This window comes from Molothrus ater, chromosome 16 (assembly GCF_012460135.2).
Source record: "Molothrus ater isolate BHLD 08-10-18 breed brown headed cowbird chromosome 16, BPBGC_Mater_1.1, whole genome shotgun sequence".
NCBI lineage: Eukaryota > Metazoa > Chordata > Aves > Passeriformes > Icteridae > Molothrus > Molothrus ater.
In genome coordinates this window covers 6,591,017-6,614,139 of record NC_050493.2, presented here as the reverse complement: position 1 = coordinate 6,614,139, position 23,123 = coordinate 6,591,017, and the positions used below count along the sequence as shown (strand labels likewise).

The window sequence follows — 23,123 nt, the reverse complement described above, 5'->3', positions numbered from 1 at the left end:
CTTCTGTGAAAAAGGAAGAAAAGTAGGCGCAACAGAATTTGCTTTCTTACTGAAATACTGCACATTGTTACAAATTACTGACTTTACTGAAGGTTAGGAAAGAAAGGCAAGGGTTGAATCTTTGTCATTAAATACTTAAAATTGCATTCCTTAAAAAAAGTCTGATTTTCCAACTGTAGATTAGTTAAATTTGCCTCATTCACATAGATGGGTAGCAGAGAGAGTTATGTCTTTGTATACAAGCTTATGTCTAGATGAAATAAAATGGCTTTTTTTTCATTTCAACATGCAGAATTATTAAGCTGAAAAAAATACTGCAACTAATTGTTGGGTTTTGTGGGCTTTTCAAAAAGTTCTGTCATATCATTACTTTTCCTTTTTTTTTTCTCTTTTTCTACAGCAACTCCGGAAGCTTGTGCTTGAAATAATTCACAGAATACCAACAAATGAACATCTTCGTCTTCATACCAAAAATATCCTGTCTGTGATGTTCCGATTTCTAGAGGTATTTTTTACTTCCTCTTAAAACTGCTTGAAATTTTCTGAAATATTTTCCTCTACTTTCTTCATCTCCAAGCTTTGCTGGAGTAGGATTTTCAATAGCTGTGCTGCTGGAGCAGGAATGGAAAGACATTCTATTTAGGCTTCACCCATGCCTTCTCTTACCATCTACAGGTTTTCTGCATGTTCTCTTCTGCCCTTTACAAACTTGGATTTTACAAATGCAGGGAGCTGTTCTCATGCTGGGCAGGATTTTCTGGCAGATAGCTGATTCTTGGGAGTTTGTTTTCTGTCTAGGAATTCACAGCACTCTCATTTGAAGCTCACCTGGGGGTCTCTGTTTGAGGGGCAATGAGAGCAGACCTGATGGTACAGAGTGGTTGAAATGTCTGGGTTTTACTCCCCCAGGGGTGGATTTAATTTCAGCCATACTCTGGGACTGCAGGGTATCCAAGGCAAGGCATCTTGCTCACACAAACCCATATTAATGGGGCACTTCAGACTGTTGAGAAGAGCATAATTTTTATAATTTTACAGGATTTTGAAGTACCCACTGAGTAGTAGGAGAATTCAGCAGTGAGCTCACTAAAAAGTTTCTTTTTTTTTTTTTCAGACAGAGAATGAAGAAAATGTACTGATCTGCTTAAGAATAATTATTGAATTGCACAAACAGTTCCGACCAGCAATCACTCAAGAAGTAAGTCATAACTCTTGTTACATGGTATAAAACTTGCTGCCATGCTCTTCAGAATTGCTGTTTTGTTCAAGTGGGTTGATTGGTTTGTTTTGCTGTTGTCCTTTTATGTTGTCTGACCTGTTGTTGTAACCATGTGTTTAATATTTTTCCCTTTTTTTAATATTAAAGTGATTTTTTTAAAAAGAGAATTGCATAATGCTAGCTCTCCTGGGGAAAAAACCAAACTGTTAAACTTTAGTTGTACTTGGTTTAAATGTTTGTGGACAATATGAGCAGTCTAAGGAAAAAAATTCCCACACAAAGGAAGAGAATTGATGCCCTTTTAGTTTGTAAAGGAAAATCCTGAGAAAGGAATTTACTCTGACTGACTTCCCCCTGCCTCCCCTCTTCTCTCCTGTGACACATCAAGGGAATTTGGAAGTTTGCGTTGTTATTCTCTTGCTTTTTGCCTTAATTTTCTCTTGGGAAGACTAAGTTGTTTCATAGTTATTATACCTAACAATACTTTATTGGAACTATGTAAAGATGATAAGTAGATCAGATTCTTTCCAAGTGAAATTTGAATTAATACTAACAAAGCAGAAGGAGGTAGGAGAACACTTTCAGATTATTTTCAGTTATCATGAAAAATGCGCTGTACCGAGTGGAGTTTTATATATTTGTACTGTTAATACAGAGATTCTAAAATTGTGGTTTTAAAATTCATTTAAAAAGTTTCTTTATGGTAACTGACTTCTTCCTTCCTAGATTCATCATTTTTTGGACTTTGTGAAACAGATTTACAAGGAACTTCCAAAAGTAGTGGTAAGCTTTTTATTTCTTAAATCACCCTTGCTATAGTCAGAAAACTAGCTTTTATTTCTCAATTTTATCTCTAAAAGATACTGACATAATTATTTTGCATCTAGTGATGCAAAGTAAATATAGTTTTAGTGAATCCATTTATCAATACTATGTCTAAAAATGGAGACGTTTAGATTTTGCTTTGGAAACACCTTGTGTTTCTGGCACACTGTTAGTGGTAGGAGAAGATGGAGATGAGCTGGAGTTCTGCAGCAGGGTGAGGCTGGCTGCAGTGGTCTCCAGGTGCCCAAATGTGTCTGTTTTTGAGGGAAGGATGAGCTGGAGTTCTGCAGCAGGGTGAGGCTGGCTGCAGTGGTCTCCAGGTGCCCAAATGTGTCTGTTTTTGAGGGAAGGATGAGCTGGAGTTCTGCAGCAGGGTGAGGCTGGCTGCAGTGGTCTCCAGGTGCCCAAATGTGTCTGTTTTTGAGGGAAGGATGAGCTGGAGTTCTGCAGCAGGGTGAGGCTGGCTGCAGTGGTCTCCAGGTGCCCAAATGTGTCTGTTTTTGAGGGAAGGATGAGCTGGAGTTCTGCAGCAGGGTGAGGCTGGCTGCAGTGGTCTCCAGGTGCCCAAATGTGTCTGTTTTTGAGGGAAGGATGAGCTGGAGTTCTGCAGCAGGGTGAGGCTGGCTGCAGTGGTCTCCAGGTGCCCAAATGTGCCTGTTTTTGAGGGAAGGGTGAGCTGGAGTTCTGCAGCAGGGGGAGGTTGGCTGCAGTGGTCTCCAGGTGCCCAAATGTGCCTGTTTTTGAGAGAAGGGTGAGGTCATGAAGGGAGGCTCCAGTCTGATCCTCCCTCCCTGATACAGAGTAACTCCTGGGATGTTTTCCTTTAGCTCTGCCTCGGCTGGGGGACCTTTTCTGCTCTGTGCAGGGCGGGAGGTTGCAGGGTGTGTGTCTGCCCTGGGGAAGATGCTGCAGTGCAAACATCACTGCAGAGAGGAGAAAACGGCTCCAGGGGAGGGTTATATGGAGAGTTCTGAGGAGATGGATGGCCTTTTGACTGTTACTGGCATTGTGATATTTTTCTTCTGCTCTTTGTGTGTAGAATCGGTACTTTGAGAACCCTCAGGTGATTCCAGAGAACACTGTTCCCACTCCTGAGATGGTTGGCATGATTACAACCATTGTGGTGAAGGTGAACCCTGAGCGAGAGGACAGTGAAACGAGGACAGTGAGTGTTCTGACTGCTCTTAGCTGGGGGACTCTGTAGCACAGGACCACAGATCGTAATGCCAGGCAAAAATAACAGACTCTCTTTTTGCTTGTTTTTCCTATCAAAACTTTTCTGTAGAAGCTGATTGAAACTTTCCAGGTATTTTCTATGCAGCTGTAATTACAGGTTTTTTTTTAATGTAATACCCAATGCTTTTTTGTTTTAAAAATGTTATTGTTAAATATATTGCTACTAAAATGGGTAGTTTCTGTAAAAATGTGTTTTACATACTCTTTTGAATTAATAATTAGACTGTTTATAAAGCATGTATTCTTTCTTTCAGCATTCAATAATTCCCAGAGGATCTTTATCACTAAAAGTCTTGGCTGAGCTACCTATTATTGTTGTTCTCATGTACCAGGTTAGTACACTTCAGTATTTTGCATGTAAATACTTCATTACTGAATGGCTCATGTAACTTCTGTTGGCTATCATATTAGTAAAAATGAATGTGATATACTTTTGAAATTAAAATATCATCTAAAAATAAAGCTGGTGAGATGCCTTAATTTTTTTGTGATTATATCTCCAGTAATTTGACTGCAAGTGTGACTTGTGAATTTCTCTAATAATACTTTCTTTTTTTAAGCTCTACAAACTGAACATTCATAATGTAGTAGCTGAATTTGTGCCCTTGATTATGAACACTATTATAATACAAGTTTCAGCTCAAGCAAGGTAAGAGCATTTAACAGTATTTTGATGATATTTGAGATAAACTACTTAAACCTGTCACTCAGTATTGCTCAAAATATTTTTGTCTTCTATCTTGTGATTTTTTGATTCTAGTCTTATGCTTTTAATCTTAAAAGTAGCAATGATTATTTGACTAAAAATTACCAAGTTTCTGTAGGTGAAGTAATTGTCATTATATCTCATTGGTAAAGTCCATAGTTGTGCAGTATGTGCCAGTTTATTTGATAATGAGTAAGTATAATAAAAAATTATGATTTGATCATTTTTTTAAAATAGAGCTTCTGACAAAAATCCACATTGTCACAGACAGTGATGAAGACCCTTAGAGTGTGGACATTTGTCATTGTTTAATCTTCTTCCATGCCATCAAGGATGGATCTGTGCTCTTCAAGGTGTAGCTTACATGAAGCCTTGTGATGTTGCAGGGAGAGGTGCTGCTTCTCCTGCCTCAGAGAGGGATGTTTCTGAAGAGCAGCAAGGGGTTCTGGTCAGGGCAGTGGGAGCAAGATCTCTGCCTCTCCCTGTCTGCCTGGATGACCTGGTTACGTGGTTGGAGCTTGAGAGAGACAGACAAGTCTGTGGGAGGGAATATTGCCTGGAGAAAAATTGGCCCCAGTTAGGGGAGCTGAGCCAAATGTGTGCTGCCTTGTATTGGCTTGGCTTTCTGTAGGAAGGTGCTGCTGGGAATTTGAATGGCAGAGGGCTTGTTGAAAATGGGCTCTTTCAGAGAGATTGTATTCTTTTAAGGAGCAAGAAATTCACTACAAGTTGATGTAATTTGAAGCTTCACTGAATTTTCTGAGTGAAGGCACTGAAGGGGAGGAGCAAAATTGTAACCACTGTTCCCTTTAATTTCAGACAACATAAACTTTATAACAAGGAGTTGTATGCTGATTTCATCGCTGCTCAGATTAAAACATTGTCTTTTTTGGCTTACATTATCAGAATTTACCAGGTAGGATGAATTTTTAAAACTTTGGTACTTAATGCATCAGGTTTCGAGTTGCTTTATGGCAGGCAAGTGACCTGCGTGACTGCAATGCATCAGGGGCTGGAGATGGGTGCATTTGTGTGGAATATCTGGAGGTGGAGCTGTACTTGGTTATCCTTTCAAAAGTATCCTCATGTGAATACAAAGTAAAAATATGCCATTCCCCCTCCCTGGGCATTTATGGAATGACTATTGTAGTTTAGTTTTAGGATTAGATTTTGCAAGAGAAACTAGTGAATTTTAGTGGAGTGCTATTTTGCAAATGTAACATAAACCCTAAGAATAGAACGTTGTAGTAGTTGTACTCACGTTACTCTTTTTTTATTGAAGGAATTAGTGGCTAAATATTCTCAGCAAATGGTAAAAGGAATGTTGCAGCTACTTTCCAATTGTCCAGCTGAAACAGCACACCTCAGGAAGGAGCTCCTGATTGCTGCTAAGCACATCCTGACAACAGACCTGAGGAGCCGTATGTAGCACTCTCTACAAGTGTACCTGTAAACGGGGAAGATTTCTGCTATTGCTGTCAATTCTAGAAGCATACTACTTATTTGTATTGGACTATCACAAGGTGCCAGGCCATACAGAATTGTTGTGCAGGGTTGCCCCATTTGTCATTTCCAGTAACTCATTAGTTGTATACGAAACGTTTTTCAAAGTTGTAAATAACCTGAGCCCTTTTTTTCTCTTTGCAAATACAATTGGCTTTGACTGGGTACTGCAGTGTTACTCAAGGGGCAAGTGTCAGTGGAGTAGACAGTCACAAGAGATTGTTTAAAAACTTCCTTGTAAATGGCACTGCCTTTTAGAAGCTTCAGGAATTAATTTGTGGATAAAATCACTTTCTAACTTCAGATTTAAATACCGAAGTTAAGTGGTCTCATGCTTAACTATCTTATTTTGATTATTTCCTTTGCCAGTTGTTGTGTATGGCTTTTTAATTTTTCTGTTTTTTAAATTCTAGAGTTTATTCCATGCATGGACAAGCTGTTTGATGAATCTATACTGATTGGCTCTGGATACACTGCCCGGGAGACGCTGAGGTATGAGAAAGTTGAGAGTAATGATCTGAGTGCCTGCCAGGGCTGCTTGAAAATCATTAATATTTACAGCAGCTTCTGTATAGGGTCCTAAATCTTTGCTTCAAATAACCAATTTTACTAGATTGTTTTATTGGCAGAGCTTCTGCTGCTGTAATGGTGGCTTTTGTTTACCACTGATGGCACAGCATAGTAATGTGAGTGTCAGGACAAAATAAGAAAAATGGGTGAATGAAGATGATTTCAGTTTTTTGAATTGTGGAGGACAACAAAAACAGGGAAACCAACTCTGTATCTGCCCAATATTTCATGAAACACCCTAAGTCTTATATCCAGTGTAAAATCTGAATGAGATTTAAACTGTTTTGTCAATGAATGCTTTAAAACTTACTTGTTTGCAATTGAAGAAGTAAATGGAGAGAATACCTAACTTTCTGTGTCTTCAATAGTCTAAATTTTAGGTGAGCTTGCTGACCAAATTAGTATCTGAACTAGGAGAATTACTTCTTTTTCTTTAAGTATCAAGTGTACCTTACTGACAGCATGTATTAGATTTAGAAGTATTTTCTCTGCTAGAATAATTTATGATTAATTATGAAACAGATTACCAGCACTGCTCAAAATGTGGCTAACATGCATGTTAACTGCATGTAGATGAAAATATGTGGTGGGGTGTTCTGCAGTGAAGGAAGAAAGATCAGAGAGGCAATACCAGAGTTGTGGGATAGATTGATGCATCATGGGTTAAATTGCACGGCTTAAAATTTCCTCATGTGACTGAAAAAGCCTTGTGAGCTCTGGGTTTGCATATGGAAATAGAAAACTTACATTGAGAAACTTGTAAGTACCTTCAGGCAGTATTTATTTGTTTAGTGAAATTAGGAAACTTTTTAGTTGTGCTCAGTGTGTTTTCCTCATTCCTTGTTTTGGCTGTAGACCCCTTGCATACAGCACCCTGGCAGACCTGGTCCATCACGTCCGGCAGCATTTGCCTCTCAATGACCTCTCCCTGGCTGTCCAGCTGTTTGCCAAGAACATTGATGATGAATCCTTGCCAAGCAGTATCCAGACCATGTCTTGCAAGCTCCTGCTAAATTTGGTAGACTGTATCCGGTCTAAAAGTGAACAGGAAAATGGAAATGGTAGAGACATCCTTATGAGAATGCTGGAGGTATTGATTTGTTTAAAGCATTTGATAATTGCTTGGATATCCTGTTTTGTAGTATGTTGTCAATCACATTTTACTTTCTCCTTTCTTCAGAAATGAGAATATGTAGGAGCAGCCTGTGTACTGTATTTCACTTCAGTGCTTCAGAGGAGGGCTCTTTAAATGCTCTGCAGCTGGGATAATATCTCAAGTGTAGTGGAGATGCTTTGTCAACTCAGCTTCATTCAGTGGGTAGTTTCAAAGCAGGAAATTGAATGCCTGTTTTAAGTAGCTTGGGTTTTTTTAAAAAATAATTTTATTTCTAATTTTAGTTATAATTTTTTTTTTGTTGTGTAGGAGTATGCAAGAATTGTATTTTTTAATGCCTTATGGTTATGGGTGTGCTTTTTGGTGTGGTTTCTTTTTTAAGCCCTGAAAGAGGATCTTCACATAGGTCCTTGGCGTGGCACAATACAATCTGTACAATTAGAAATATCTGCTCTTTGAAGACCTAATGATCCTTTTTAAGAATCTTTATTCGGAGTTTTTTTTAATATTTTTGAGAATCAAGGGTGCACTACTTGTTTGAAGAAGGCAAACTAGTTTATTGATACACTTAAAAATGTTTGCTGTCATTTGAATGACTTCAAAAATAGCTGAAAGTTTTATTGATCTCACTATGCTGACTTGAAATATCTGTACTATTAAATTTAGGATGGTTTTTGAAGAAGCAACTTATTTCTTTTTCTTTCCCCCTCCTCTCTGCTGCTTGATCTGCCTCTCCTCCTTTGCCTTAGGTGTTTGTTCTGAAGTTCCACACCATAGCACGCTACCAGCTCTCTGTCATTTTTAAGAAGTGCAAGCCCCAGTCTGAGCTCGGGGCAGCTGAAGCCGCCTTACCTGGAGTGCCCACAGCAGCAAATGCAGCCCCTGTTCCTGTCCCATCTCCTGCCCCAGCCACTCCTGTGGCCCCTGCACCTGTACCTGTGTTTGAAAAACAAGGGGAGAAAGAAAAAGAAGACAAGCAGACATTTCAGGTCACGGATTGCCGGAGCTTAGTGAAAACTTTGGTCTGTGGGGTCAAGACGATCACATGGGGCATCACCTCGTGCAAAGCTCCTGGTGGTAAAACTGCATATTTAATTGCATTTATCTCTCATAATTCTACAGAAAAAGCCTCTCTAGAATGAAAGCAAATAGTATTTTTAATGCTGAACTATCTTCTTCTTCTTTCAGAAGCACAATTCATTCCTAATAAGCAGTTGCAACCTAAGGAGACTCAAATCTATATAAAACTGGTAAAATATGCAATGCAAGCATTAGATATTTATCAGGTATGTAACCTGCCCACATAGCACTTCTATTTGTACAGTTACTGTATGTTAGATCCTTTAATAAAGATTTATTTGTCAGCTAAACCACAGATTATACATATAGTATATTTTCACTAAGTCTTTAATTGGGACCACAACTGTTGAGAAATGCTCATTATGAAGAATTAATTTCAAAAGTGAATTTCAACCTACTTAGTATTTGCAAGCAACAGGTTTTTTTCTCAACAGCCATTTTTGTCTGTTCATGCAGGCAGGTCAGACTGGAAGTAATAGTCTTTCATGTAGTGAAGTAAGTCCATGAAAGAGATAGTTTAGCTAACAGTTGAAGCATTCACATGTCTGTGTTTGTCTTGTGTAGTTACACAAAGTATTAATGAAATGTAAATGTGTTTGGTTGGGTATTAAGTAATTTGTAAGTACACTGATATTTCCTACTGTTGTTTTTCTCTATTTTTAACTTCCTAGTTTTAAATTATGTTCTGAAAACGCTTAGTTTTAGTATTTTTAGTATTTTTGTCATGGTTGGCTCTTGTGCCCAACTTCTACTTGTGTGGGGCATGCATGTAAAACCTATAAAGTCTTGGTTACTTTCAAAAGCTGTTTTAAGAATGATGGGGAATAAGCTACTCAAATTCTGTAAGCAGTGTATGTGTTTTCTCAATTGCTGTAGGTGCAAATAGCAGGAAATGGACAGACATATGTTCGAGTAGCAAACTGTCAGACAGTCAGGATGAAAGAGGAAAAGGAAGTTCTGGAGCATTTTGCTGGTGTGTTCACGATGATGAACCCTTTAACTTTTAAAGAAATCTTTCAAACTACTGTTCCTTACATGGTGGAGAGGATCTCTAAAAACTATGCTCTTCAGGTATGTTGCTGTTTACTTTTTAAATTGATAATGAACAGCATGTAGGAAAGAGCTTATGTCTTGAGGTACATATGACTGATGTAGAATTATAAATAATATTGAAATTAGCACGTGAGATTTGAAGCAGTCTCTACCAAAAAGAATAGTCTATGAAAATAATTTAAAAATGGATTTTCAAAAAACCTTACCTAAGTGATTCAATACAAACACAAACAATTCAGTGTAGAAGATATGAATGGACTTCATTCTTGAAAAGTACTGAACTTTATGGACTTGTTTTGTTCAGCTTGTTGTGCTAATGTTCTGCTGTTTTACAGAATGCAAATCCTATAACATCCATTTAAAATTTAACCTGACACTTCAATATTAAGCTACATACATTGTTGTTTTCCACTGAGGACAAACAGAATCACTTGGGTAGCAGTGGAGATGCGGAGAGAAATTTATTTTAGGGTTTTTTTTAACGGATAGTGCATTTATCCTTTTGTTCTTTTTATTACAGCTGTAATAAGTTCTTTGTGGTTTCCTTTTATAGATTGTTGCCAATTCTTTCTTGGCAAACCCTACTACCTCTGCTCTCTTTGCAACCATTTTGGTGGAGTATCTTCTGGATCGTCTGCCAGAAATGGGCTCTAATGTGGAACTCTCCAATCTGTATCTCAAGCTGTTCAAGTTAGTCTTTGGCTCAGTTTCACTATTTGCAGCTGAAAATGAACAAATGCTGAAGGTAAAGGTCATTTCTTTTAGAAATAAGTCTGCTTTAAAAACAGCACTCTTAGGAGTTTTGCAGAGTAACATTTGAGAGTCATTTAATGTTTGAAGCACTATTTGTGACACATTTCCATTTTTTTCCTAATTCCAAGTACATTGTCTTGTTTATAAGAGATGCTTTCTGTGAATATTTTCTTTATATATGAAACTATGGAATGATGTACTAATTCTGAGTATAAATGGCTGATTCATGACTATGGTCTGTGATTGCCATAAGCCCATGTAACTTCATGGTCAGGACATGCATAAATTCTTGCACATTTTCTCTTTGTTTCTGTATTAACTTAAGAATTTTGCTTGGATTGAAATCACTTTTTTGAGTGTTGGTGAATCTTGTTCACTCATGTCATATTCAGTGACGTGTACTTCTTGAGTTAGATTTTTCTATGCTCTTGGGAAGTCTGGGCTTAAGGAATGCTATTCTTTCTACTGACAACATATTATGTATTCCAAGGATCTATTTATGTTGATGAGATCATCTCATTATTCAGTGAATTTAGAAATGCTGAGCTTGTAGCAAGAGTGCACTTTCCTCATAAAAGCAGCAGCTGCCTGTATCTAGAAAAGACATTAAGAATTTAATGGAACACTGATTGTTCTCTCATACTTTCTCTTTGTTTTTCTTCCTTGTACTTTATACCAAACAAAATTTCTGATACAGGTAACTGTAGAACAGAGTGGGGATTACCAATTTCCCAGAATCTTTGAAAACTAATAGTAATAGAAAGCAATATTCATATAATCTTGCTATAATTCTTGCAGTTTGTCATCAGAATCAAGGTCATTTGGATTTTATAAGATGGTGATGAAGTTTAAAGAGTGTAATTTACTACCTTCACAGTTTCATGCTTCTGTTACTTTTTTTTGTTTCTGTAGGATGAATGGTAGGGGCCTTGGGCAGACAATGTAATTGAATGATGAAGGCTGTTTGCAGCATTTGCATAGCAATGTAGAAAGCTTTTTAGATGTTAATAATATCCAGACACGTTGCTGTTTGTCTCTAGTCCATGAGGTTACTGATATTCATCAACTATTTTTAATAAATCTTGTTAGGTGTTCATGTCCTCTGCTCTAGAAAGGCCACCGTAGCCTCTTTTACTTGAGAGAGTTTGCTTTCAAAATTAAATTTTAGCATTAACAACTAATGATGAAATTAGATCAGGGGTAAATTAATATTGTTAAGTGTCCTCTCTTTTCATTCTGACACCTCTGATTTCTGCTCCCCATTCTCAAGTGCTTGAGAGGAAATATTTTTCATTGTGTCAGATTTGCAGAATCTCACGCTGAACTCTTGTACAGTACGATGATGACAAAATTGGTATTTTATTAATCTTCAAGCTTTATTTTCTTTATAGCCACATTTGCACAAGATTGTGAACAGCTCTATGGAACTTGCACAGACTGCCAAAGAGCCCTATAACTATTTCCTGCTGCTCAGAGCACTGTTCAGATCTATTGGAGGAGGCAGTCATGATCTGTTATACCAAGAATTCTTGCCGCTGTTACCAAACTTACTGCAAGGTAGAACAACACCTTCTTTCCCTGCCCCAGCTTCTGATTTTTTTATGTGAATAGTAGTAATAAAGTTATGTTATGTAGTTGAAAACCTCTCAAAACTAAAGCCCTACCCCTGATAAGTAGCTTCTGATTTTGAGTTTAGTGATTGATTAAAATACATTGAATGTGCTTATTTTCATTTACTATCAGCTGCTTCAGGCTCCATAGTTTTGGCTGCTTCACAATTTCTGCTGCTTGTTTTTCTTCTTTTCATTGTGGGGCTGTTGGGGTTTTCTTGTTTGTTTCTTTTACTTTTTTGGGTTTTTTTGCAATGGGTAACTTTGCTGGCATAAAGCATTTGGGGGATAAGTGAGTAGGTGAGGCAATGCTGCCAGGCCACCGCTGGTTTTGTGGGGAGAACATGGCAGTGAAGCTCGGGCTGTTCTGCAGTTGAGGGCATGTGTGTGCACCTGCAAGGGCATGATAAATAGAAATTCAAGTAGTGCCAGACTGCAAAAAGAAATGTAAATAACAATCAGTTTGGTTAGTTGAGCATTTATGCTTGCAAGAACTGTGTTCAGAAGTACTGAGGGTGAGCAAGGAAATTTGGAGAGCTACTTAAACCTAAGGACAAGGTAATCAGAGCTGTTCCAGGACTGTAGACTGGTTCAGAGCTACAGCTGTAGGGACAGTTTTTATTGTAGTTAGCAAATATATATGTTATCAATAAATCATTATGTAAAACTTATGCCAGTAGATTTTTGGAATATGTGAAATATTTATGGGGAGAAAAATCACTTGCGGAGTGTGCTTAGTCTGTATGGGGCAGTTAATGCACTTGAACTCGCTGAATGTTTCTTTTCAGGATTCAAAATATTTTTAAAAAGTTCTGTATGGGTTTATTTTTTATTGTTACAAGGCTGAGGTTTGAGTCAAATTATCTTTTTTTCTTTTCTATTTGCTGTATTCAAATGCTGCCTTGTTGATTCTAATACTGAACTTTAAAGTATGTATAGATGCCTTTTCTTCCATATGTGTGTACATAAAAAAGCGTTCACTGCTTGACATCCTTAGATGTAAGTTAGAATAATGAATGGTAATAATATTTTGTAAATCCATTATTTACAGAGCTGTAAGCTCTACAGTGTTTAGAAACATCAGATTCTCTTGAATTGAGGACATAGCAATTTTGAACAGCAAACTGTGGACTTTTTTCCTGTGAGTGTATAACTTATCCGTAACTTTCAGGACTTAATATGTTGCAAAGTGGCCTTCACAAACAGCACATGAAAGACTTGTTTGTGGAGCTCTGCCTCACTGTGCCCGTTCGTCTGAGCTCGCTGCTGCCTTATCTGCCAATGCTCATGGACCCCTTGGTGTCAGCCCTCAATGGATCCCAGACCCTGGTTAGCCAGGGCTTAAGAACTCTGGAATTGTGTGTGGATAACTTGCAGCCTGACTTTCTGTATGACCACATTCAGCCAGTTCGAGCTGAGCTCATGCAGGTAAATGTGTTGTTTCCCGTTAGACCACAAGAGGTCACTGATTTGCTGAATAACATCAGAAATTTGTGTGAAGCTTTGGTTACAAAAACTTGAAAAATCTGTCATGAGACCCGTACCAGTCTGATGTGAGTGTAGAAGGATAGTTGATGTTTTGCTGTTAAGCTGAAAACTCTGAAAACTTAAAAAGGAATGAATTGTTTCTCCTATATACTTTGTTAAATGGTTGCATTCTATTTACTTTTTTTTGCTTCTGTATTTCAAAACCAGCTCTGAGCTTAACTCAGTTTAGCCTTAATTGGCCTGCTTTTTTAATTAACAATGCTGTTTAATATTCATCATAAACATGAAACTACACTCCAAGATAGCAAAGATGTTCTAGCTGATGACAGTAGTCTAAACTAAAACTGCATTTAGGACAACCTTGTTACAAAGCACTTGGGCTGTTGTGATCTGAGACTGCTGATATTCAGCTTTGATAAGAAACTTATGCAGGGTCAGTGACCCAAATACAAGAATAAAGTGTTTTCTGTGACTTTTTTTTTACATTACTACTTGAAAAATGTTGGGAGTAAGATTTTTTTTTTGACATGAACAATGTTGAAGTAAGCCTGGACTGCCCATGTACCTTAAACCCCCAGGCTTTGTGGAGAACACTGCGCAATCCTGCTGACAGCATCTCCCACGTGGCTTATCGTGTGCTTGGGAAATTTGGTGGAAGTAACAGGAAGATGTTGAAGGAATCACAGAAACTACAGTATGTGGTCACAGAAATCCAGGGACCCAGTATCACAATTGAATTTTCAGACTGTAAAGCATCCATTCAGCTCCCAATGGAAAAGGTAAGGGCTTAAGTTACTTTCAGTGCTGAGAAACTGACTTAAAAACTATCTGTCTGGAAGTTCTTTCTTGATTTCTTCTATAAACTGTAAGATTTCATCCCCAAAATAACAGATGTAGGTATGCTGTACTGCTCTTGCAAAGTGATTGCAGTATGGGTTAAACTGCCCCAAATAAATGTTTTCACAGAATGGGTAAGGTTGGAACTTCTGGTATATTGCTTAGGTTAGGAGCAGGATCCTCATGGAAAAGTCCCTGTTTGCTTTTTGAAATGTATCAAAACTTCACTGTAGAAATTCTTCAGTGGTGATTGTTCTCATGACTCCAGTGATTTGGTTTTGTTTGCTGTCTCTAGAAGCACTTTGTACTGTACTGGCTTTCATCTGGCAGTCATGTTGTATCACAAGTGCTTGGTTCTCACTAATTACAGCAATCTAATATCTGAGAGTGAAGCTGGATTCTGAGATAATTTGGTCTGTAGAGTTTTAATACTTACCTTTTCAATTAGACTTTCATAAGTAGATACCATCTGAATGTAGCAAGCAATTTTCTTCACAGGCAGCTGGCTCTCTGGCTCCATCCAGCCAACAAGCTTAAAAATAGCTTGGAAAAGTGATTCTTAAAATGAAGATTTACTGATTTCTCCACTGTACTGAAGCTGATGAATTGAATACATATAAATACTGTAGTTGCTGACATATACCTGTCCTGCTAGGTTTAATTCAAACTAAATTTTCCGAAGGATTTTAGCATCTAACATTGATATGGAGCAGTCTGCAGTTGCTCAGTGTTGATCATGAAAGTGCTATCTGCTGAAGACTTTGTATCTATGAAAAGGAAATGTCAAAGTACAAAGAAAAAAAAGGTGGAATAAATTGAAAACAAGAAATCCTTGTTTTCTTTAAGTGCCCTGGTAGACTTTTGTGGTCTGTCCAAAACTTATTTTTCTTTTCATTTAGATGCTGTGATAAAAACTTGGGATGATAAGTTAAGTAAGTGGAAATACCAAGGAAGGAAATGCCCAGTTTGTAGCAGGGGCTTTTTCTGCATAGACTTATTAAACATGGATGGTTAGATTTTACTTGCAATTGATAATTTCTTTTTTCATGCATTCCAGAACAATTTTTACTTTTTTTTTTTTTACTTAATGCCCATCTCATTTATCTTCCTGTCTTTTGTGGGAGAAGGATAGAAATTAGGCAGTTGTGCTTTTATGTATTATCTCTACATATAAGCACAAAATAGAAATTTCCCAAAGAGATGTACTCCCCCTTTTTAATCATCCTCATGTCTTAAAAGATTGATTTGAATTATTCTCAAATGTATTAAATCTTGCAAAGGAAGAGTACTATTTCCATTAAATAACTGGTGTTCAGAAGTTGCTTACAGGGACGTTTCATCATGCATGGAAAGGTACCTTTCATATATGGATATAAATGCATTATATACTTGCAGTATAAAGGGATTTGATGCAACGATTATTGCTGAAGGGAAGACAAGGAAATTTTATTTTTGGGAAAGGGGAGGGACATAGTGAAGGTTTATTTCACTCATAGCTTGAAATGCTTTCTGACCATGGAGGTAAATGTATCTGCCATGGAAAAATGTATATATGTTTCATATGTACAAAAGCTCAGAAAATAGCATGGTGTTTTCAAGCCACGCTCTCAGGCCCTCTCTGCATTTCCTAACTTGCACACTCCAAACTGTGCCTACTTTGAAAGTTACTTTTAATATATATTAATGATACCATTCCCTTGATTAATGACCTTATGGTAAATGCCAAGAGTAAGAAGTGTGGGGGTTCTCTTGTTCCATTGCAGGCAATCGAGACGGCCCTGGACTGTCTGAAGAGCGCCAACACGGAGCCCTATTACCGCAGGCAGGCCTGGGAGGTCATCAAGTGCTTCCTGGTGGCCATGATGAGCCTGGATGATAACAAACACGCATTGTACCAGCTCCTTGCACACCCCAAGTATGACAATTCTTTAAACGTAAATGTGTATGTAAAATTTATGGTGTCTTTGGAGCAATCTAGTTTAGAGACAGTGATTAGTCTGTGCAATTCATGGGGTTTTTGGCTGCTGGTGAAAAGGAGTTTTGTTAGCATGTTTTTTAATGCCAGTGACATGTTAATGTTTCATAGTTTAATTTTCTTCCCCTAATTACAATCCTGTGTATAATCTATTACATATGATCAATATGATTAATTTTACTTTCATTTATTTAAATAATTGGAATATTCTGGTGTTTAATTTTATTTTAGAGATTAATTTAGATTGTGACATTTTGTATGTACATCTAAGCTTTTACTAAAGTGAAAGACAAAATTCAGTTTCATTTAGTGACTAAGCTATAGCTTAGTCACGCGCAGCCTCTGTTTATCTTGGTGTGGGAGCCTTTTATTAGAGCTTTTCTTACATGTTTTGCAATTTTAGTAATTGATATTTCACGAGTTTATTGCTTTTAGACAACCTTAACATCTTTGCCCAAGAAGTGTGGGCTGACTTTGACTCTTGCAATGTAGTAAGTGTACCTAAAGAGCATAGTAGCTTTCACAGTTTGGGCTTGTTAGACTTGACATAAATATAGCTTTGCAATGAATAAGTTTTGTTGGGCAGCGATTTGATAAAAAATGTTTCAATCATTCAAGATTAAAATCAAATGTCATTTTAAAAAAGGCAACAATGTCAAAATATTGAAAATGACATTCTGTAATTGAGTTGCAGTGTGATGCCTGTATACCTATTATTGTATTTACGTGGCTTCTTCTGAACCACTGGCTTTAAATGTTCCTGATGAAATTGAGCTACCACTGGCTTTAAATGTTCCTGATGAAATTGGGCTATCCATCATGCTGAAGAACAGTGGCTGACAAAATTAGTTCATGCTGAGCGGACTGGTCTAACTCTATCAAAATGAGGGCAAAACAGGAGGTGGAGGAGGAGTTGGATATGGAGAGCAAACTTTGAATGAACTTTGAGCTGGGGGGTCCTGCAGTTCAGGGTTCTGTTGAACACAACCGTGTGTTCCAGCTTCACAGAGAAGTCCATCCCCAGCGTGATCATCTCGCACCGCTACAAGGCCCAGGACACGCCGGCCCGCAAGACCTTCGAGCAGGCCCTGACCGGGGCCTTCATGTCGGCCGTCATCAAGGACCTGCGGCCCAGCGCCCTGCCCTTCGTGGCCAGCCTCATCCGCCACTACACCATGGTGGCCGTGGCTCAGCAGTGCGGTGAGTGAGGGCACACAGCTCTGGGAGTGCAGGGGAGCTGGGCACAGCTCAGTGCTGTTACACACAGTGCAGTGAGTGAGGGCACACAGCTCTGGGAGTGCAGGGCAGCTGGGCACAGCTGAGTGCTTGTACACACAGTGCAGTGAGTGAGGGCACACAGCTCTGGGAGTGCAGGGCAGCTGGGCACAGCTCAGTGCTGTTACACACAGTGCAGTGAGTGAGGGCACACAGCTCTGGGAGTGCAGGGAAGCTGGGCACAGCTCAGTGCTTGTACACACAGTGCAGTGAGTGAGGGCACACAGCTCTGGGAGTGCAGGGCAGCTGGGCACAGCTCAGTGCTGTTACACACAGTGCAGTGAGTGAGGGCACACAGCTCTGGGGCTCCAGGGCAGCTGGGCACACCTCAGTGCTGTTACACACAGTGCAGTGAGTGAGGGCACACAGCTCTGGGAGTGCAGGGGAGCTGGGCACAGCTCAGTGCTGTTACACACAGTGCAGTGAGTGAGGGCACACAGCTCTGGGAGTCCAGGGCAGCTGGGCACAGCTGAGTGCTTTTACACACTAAAATCACAATATTGTACTTGCTTCTGGGTAGCTGCACTGGATTTTTGTTTGACGGTAGAATTATGTTGTAATTCTTTAGAGCAGTGGGAATTATTAAACAAATTTTAGAAAGCAATCAGTCACCTAATAATGCTCTGTAAATGCTACAGCAGTGAAATAACTGCAGCATGGAACAGCTTATACAGTTCCAGAGCATTTGTGTAACTTAATACAGTACTATTTGCAGATGGTCTTTAATTAGTTTGTTTCCAGTTGTGGTTGTGAAGGACCTTGAGGGGAACTAAGTAAATGTTGGAGCATTGCAGTGTCTTATATCCAAGAAGAAAACTTTTTGTTTGGGCTGTATGACAAGTAATTTGGGAAAAGCATATTATGAGCATATCACTCTTCATTGTCACATTAATGTAACTGGGATTTTTATGACTCCTCAGTTTTAATTAATCTTCTTGCAGTGCATATTCTAGTGCATAGAAGAAGATAGTAGATGTAATCTTTTTTTCTTCTAGGAGTGAAGGATGCCTTACAATCCATTTATATGCAAATAGGCAGAGGGCTTACTGGTTTTGCCATCAGCTAGTCCAAGGAGTCGTAAAATCTAATTAAAAGACTATTCATATTGAAATATCCATTGTTTTATCTTTATTTCCCCTCCCCCCTATTCCCTGTTACAAATTCCAGGTCCTTTCTTGCTGCAGTGCTATCAGGTTGGGAGCCAGCCTAGCACAGCCATGTTTCACAGTGAAGAAAATGGGTCCAAAGGCATGGATCCCTTGGTGCTCATTGATGCCATAGCCATCTGCATGGCATATGAGGAGAAGGAGCTCTGCAAAATAGGAGAGGTGGCCCTAGCAGTGATATTTGATGTTGCAAGCATCATCTTGGGCTCAAAGGAAAGGGTAAGATTTTTAAAAGTGTATTGAAATGATTGAGTTTCAGCCAATGCCATTTTGCTTCTAAAATTCTGGAGGCTACCAGTTAGCTGAGAAAAGGAAACTGATCAATTTCTTTGTTTCCAGGCTTGTCAGCTTCCCTTGTTTTCATACATTGTGGAACGTTTATGTGCTTGCTGCTATGAACAAGCTTGGTATGCTAAACTAGGAGGTGTTGTGTCCATTAAATTTCTTATGGAACGGCTGCCACTGATCTGGGTCCTCCAGAACCAGCAGACTTTCCTGAAGGCACTTCTCTTCGTTATGATGGACCTAACTGGAGAGGTATGTAATGAATGAATTTCATCAAATAGTGTGGGGAAAATTTGTGGCCTTAAATTCACACAGCTTGAACTCTTAGTAATCCTGATTTTGCTGAACTTCAGAATGCATTTCACCTGCAAAAGTTAGTGAATTCTAGTAATTTTAACTTAAGCCAAGATCTGAAGTTAGGAATGAGGTCAGATTTTTCCACGTAACTTTGCTGAAGTTTTTGAGATTACACTTACTGCTTTTAGACTAGAAATGTACAGGCCACATGTAGATCACAAAAGAACACAGATTCACTGTCACTTACCACAGAATCACTAAGCTTTGTTGGAAATCAGAATCACAGGATTCATCAAAATCAAATTCTAAGTTGATGAGTAATGTGTAGATTTGTCATCTTTGTTCTGTATTTAGCTGATAAAAATGATCTCTGATGCCTCAGGTTTCCAATGGAGCAGTTGCTATGGCAAAGACCACATTAGAACAGCTCTTGATTAGATGTGCAACTCCTTTAAAAGATGAAGAAAAAACAGAAGAAATCCTTGCAGCACAGGAAAAGTCTTTCCATCATGTCACACATGACCTTGTTCGAGAAGTGACCTCTCCAAACTCCACTGTGAGAAAACAAGCCATGCATTCCCTGCAGGTGCTTGCACAGGTCACTGGCAAAAGTGTCACAGTCATCATGGAGCCACACAAAGAGGTAAGCAGAAATATTTACTGAACCAGAGCTTAAAGTTGTTTTCCAGTTTGGATTTGCAGAAATGCTTTCTTGGTATGCTTTTGCACACTAATGAATTAAGTTCATGGTGCTTTGATGGCATATGTTTGTCATTTGCTAACTTTTGTTGTTCAAACATACACAATACAGAGATTCATACAGGCTCTGCCTGACTCTTAGCCAGTAGTTATACTGTCTTCAGGTTGATTTACTTCCTTAAATTATGGGCTGCTTATCCTGCCACCAATCAGACGTAGGCTAAGCCATATAGACCCTACATTTTCACACTCAGTTTTGTTATTCTCTAAGTATGTGGCATTATTGCTATGCCTTTCCCTATCCAGAAAGAGACTATAAAATTCAAAGCTGGTTATAATAACTTTTGGCTGGATACTCCTTAAAACTGACATTGTTTAGTCTTTTGGAAGATAATTGAATGCACATAAGTCTTAAGGGCCATGACAATATTCCAGATTATGCTGAGATTCCCTAATTGATATCTTACTTTGCTGAGGCTGTTTAATGAGGAATGTGAAAAGTCGATGTAATGGAAAAAAACTACACAAACTTTCTTGGTTTTCTGATGTTTTAGGAGCTTAAAATATTCTTGGTTTTTGACTGTTTGAAATGCTTCAGTCTATGAATTTCTTTGTTGTTCATGATGTTGTGTGAAGTTATTTAATATCATTGATCTGTTCACAGAGAATATGTATTAATTACAGCTACTCCACTCTTTTGTGAACTGACTGTGAATCAAAGTAATTCAGAGAATTACTTTTCCTCTAGCTTAATTTCTTCTCCAGACACATCTGGAGCCACAGTAGAAAATGGATAGAAACCTAGAGCCATGACTAATGGTGTTTTCTCAGTGGCTGGGTCTGTGGGGTCGTTTCAATAGCCGCTAATTCAGTAATCTAAATTCCATCATGTAGGTCCTCCAGGACATGGTTCCTCCTAAAAAGCATTTGCTGCGGCACCAACCTGCAAACGCCCAGATTGGACTGATGGAGGGAAATACATTTTGCACAACCCTGCAGCCCAGATTGTTTACAATGGATCTGAATGTTGTGGAACACAAGGTTTTCTACACAGAGGTACTTTGTTTTTGTGTTCTCATCTTTGAATGTAGATGCTTCTATGTGATGGTGTGAGTACTTTCATTGTTAAAAATACATATTTTTCTTTGTGCATTTTAAACTTTGAGTGAAACGCAAGAATTTCCCTTTTGAAAAATCAGGTGAATTCTGCTTTGCCTGCAGCAGTCAATGCAGAAGATCCTCTGCTTTTGAGTTAAGACAAAAAAAAAGCTGTAGATAAAAAGCTGTCTGTAAAGGTGGGGGTGGGATAGTGGTGTTTTAAATGTGAGTAGCAATATTAAAATGATTGTTTATTTTTTCCTAGTTACTGAATTTGTGTGAGGCTGAAGATGCTGCCCTAATGAAACTACCTTGTTACAAAAGTCTTCCATCACTTGTACCTCTTCGAATTGCAGCCTTAAGTAAGTAAAACCTCTAAATAAGGCTTGATGCAGTTAAATGTCCTTGTGAGCAATGGGCAGTCTGCTTCCTGAGATCAGCAGAAAACCTGGGCACTGGAAGACTGATGACTGCTCTCCTGAGGTTACAGTTTAATGGAGAGAATAATGGGAAAGTATTGCTGCCTTCTTAATCACTAGAATTCAGTTTTCTGAAAGGAACCCAAAATATTTTAAGATTAATTATGTTATAAAGCATTAGGAAAACTATAGAATGTTAATGGAATTCTCATTCTTTTACTATTTTATGATGCCTGTTGATTTTGGCAATGCTTACAGTACTTTAGTTGTCTGCAATTTGAGATGACATAAAAAGAAACTATAAGAGAAGCAGTGTAGAATTAGGGTTTATTTTCTCCTCTCCTTTGAAATTGAGTTAACAAAGAGAACAAATTTACTTTGATATTTGCAGATGCTCTAGCTGCCTGCAATTACTTGCCTCAGTCAAGAGAGAAAATCATTGCTGCACTTTTCAAGGCGCTGAATTCAACAAATAACGAGCTGCAGGAGGCAGGAGAAGCATGCATGAGAAAGGTGACTGTATTAAAACAACATTCCTTTTGAGATCATTGTTCTCTCTGCTTTACTTCCTTGGTACAAGACTTCTTGGGAAAGTTCTCTACAGGAAATATTGTTGCTCTGTTCAGTTTCTGTTAGTGATGCTGATAAAAGTTTGTGTCAGATGTGTTTGTTTGGGATTTGAACTTTGCCATAAAGAATTATCCAGGTTGCAATTAAGAATTATAAGCTCTTGGATAAGGACCATGGTAAATCTTCCAGTCTTTCTGTGCAGTCTTTCCCTCTTTCTGTTGGTCTGGTCTTTGTAAATGAGTCTTCTAAATAGCTTCAGTCCTTTTCAACTGTTTTGCAAATGTGCAGGCTTGGCTTTATTGTAAAAATTTTATGTTTTGTCTGTGTTCCTAAAAGAAGTGGTGGAGATCCCATAGTTGGTTTTGGACAGCAGAGTTAGACCTGCATCACAGTGTGATGGTTACCTTAAGGAGCAGGACCCTGGCTGTCCTGTTTGAGGTCAGAATTAGTCCCTGACACTGCCCTGTCTGACCTGCGGATGCTACATTATCCTCTATAAAGGCTGAAAGAACAGGAAAGGATATTCTTTCATCATGATTTGTTGTTCAATAGCTGTGCCTAATTCTGATTCAGCAAGGTTTTAATTCCATATTTTTAAATGAAAAGAAAGAAGCTAATGAAATTAATTACAACCTCTTTGTAGTGCTGTGTAGATGGGCTGACATGGAGCAGAGAATGCAACTGCAGTAATACTGGTAGTTTGCATTTGTTTGTGCCATTGACTGGCCAGAGGTTATGTGACTTTTCATGTCACTGTGGTCATGAGAGGGAATGTACTTATCATTTATGGCTTGTTAACAGCATAGTTGGGTTGAGAGGTAGCAAATAAGGGTTGTTCTGACCTATACATCAGATTTGTGTGATTATTTTTTTTCCTGGGATAAACTCATGCCCACAGGATATTTGGTTATGACAGGAAATATTCTCTCTGGCTGCTTGCAGCCAGGCTCTTTTGACCTTTTCTCTTGCTCAGGATGCATGCAGATTGTAACACAGAAATTTGCTCTACTGCCTTCAGCCAGATTCAGAGGCAGTTCTTAATATAGTGTGTAAGTAATTTGTTCATAGCTGTGTAATTAATTTGTAGCTGTAGCAGATTTTCAGTCTGTCTGTAATTACAGTCTCCTACTTGATTATTTTATGGAATATCCTGCTGTGTGTCAGAAATACCTCAGTGCTTCCCAAATCCATCTTGTCACTGTGTCAATTTCCAGCACTAGATGTTTGAACTATTGTATTGAAGGAACAAAATAAAAGGAAAAATCAAGTCAGCTGAATCTATTTTAAGAAAAATGCTTGCACAAAAGTCACGTCCCTCTCCACCTGTATCTTAATTGTGCACTCT

The 23,123-nt window shown here is 38.5% G+C and overlaps 1 protein-coding gene across 1 annotated transcript in view; it reads left to right on the top strand.

Annotated features, from left to right (window-relative positions):
* The window catches only part of TRRAP (transformation/transcription domain associated protein), a 76,534-nt gene that overhangs the window by 2,658 nt on the left and 50,753 nt on the right, over positions 1 to 23,123 (top strand). The window contains exons 6-30 of the mRNA XM_036392260.2: positions 401 to 505; positions 1,115 to 1,198; positions 1,946 to 2,002; positions 3,084 to 3,209; positions 3,535 to 3,612; positions 3,841 to 3,929; positions 4,806 to 4,902; positions 5,269 to 5,407; positions 5,903 to 5,981; positions 6,915 to 7,149; positions 7,923 to 8,250; positions 8,362 to 8,459; positions 9,130 to 9,324; positions 9,860 to 10,051; positions 11,451 to 11,616; positions 12,841 to 13,097; positions 13,736 to 13,936; positions 15,758 to 15,909; positions 16,970 to 17,169; positions 18,412 to 18,629; positions 18,750 to 18,947; positions 19,375 to 19,635; positions 20,586 to 20,747; positions 21,055 to 21,151; positions 21,600 to 21,721. Of these exons, the coding sequence (XP_036248153.1) occupies positions 401 to 505; positions 1,115 to 1,198; positions 1,946 to 2,002; positions 3,084 to 3,209; positions 3,535 to 3,612; positions 3,841 to 3,929; positions 4,806 to 4,902; positions 5,269 to 5,407; positions 5,903 to 5,981; positions 6,915 to 7,149; positions 7,923 to 8,250; positions 8,362 to 8,459; positions 9,130 to 9,324; positions 9,860 to 10,051; positions 11,451 to 11,616; positions 12,841 to 13,097; positions 13,736 to 13,936; positions 15,758 to 15,909; positions 16,970 to 17,169; positions 18,412 to 18,629; positions 18,750 to 18,947; positions 19,375 to 19,635; positions 20,586 to 20,747; positions 21,055 to 21,151; positions 21,600 to 21,721 (3,936 nt within the window). The remainder of the gene's footprint in view (positions 1 to 400; positions 506 to 1,114; positions 1,199 to 1,945; positions 2,003 to 3,083; positions 3,210 to 3,534; positions 3,613 to 3,840; positions 3,930 to 4,805; positions 4,903 to 5,268; positions 5,408 to 5,902; positions 5,982 to 6,914; positions 7,150 to 7,922; positions 8,251 to 8,361; positions 8,460 to 9,129; positions 9,325 to 9,859; positions 10,052 to 11,450; positions 11,617 to 12,840; positions 13,098 to 13,735; positions 13,937 to 15,757; positions 15,910 to 16,969; positions 17,170 to 18,411; positions 18,630 to 18,749; positions 18,948 to 19,374; positions 19,636 to 20,585; positions 20,748 to 21,054; positions 21,152 to 21,599; positions 21,722 to 23,123) is intronic.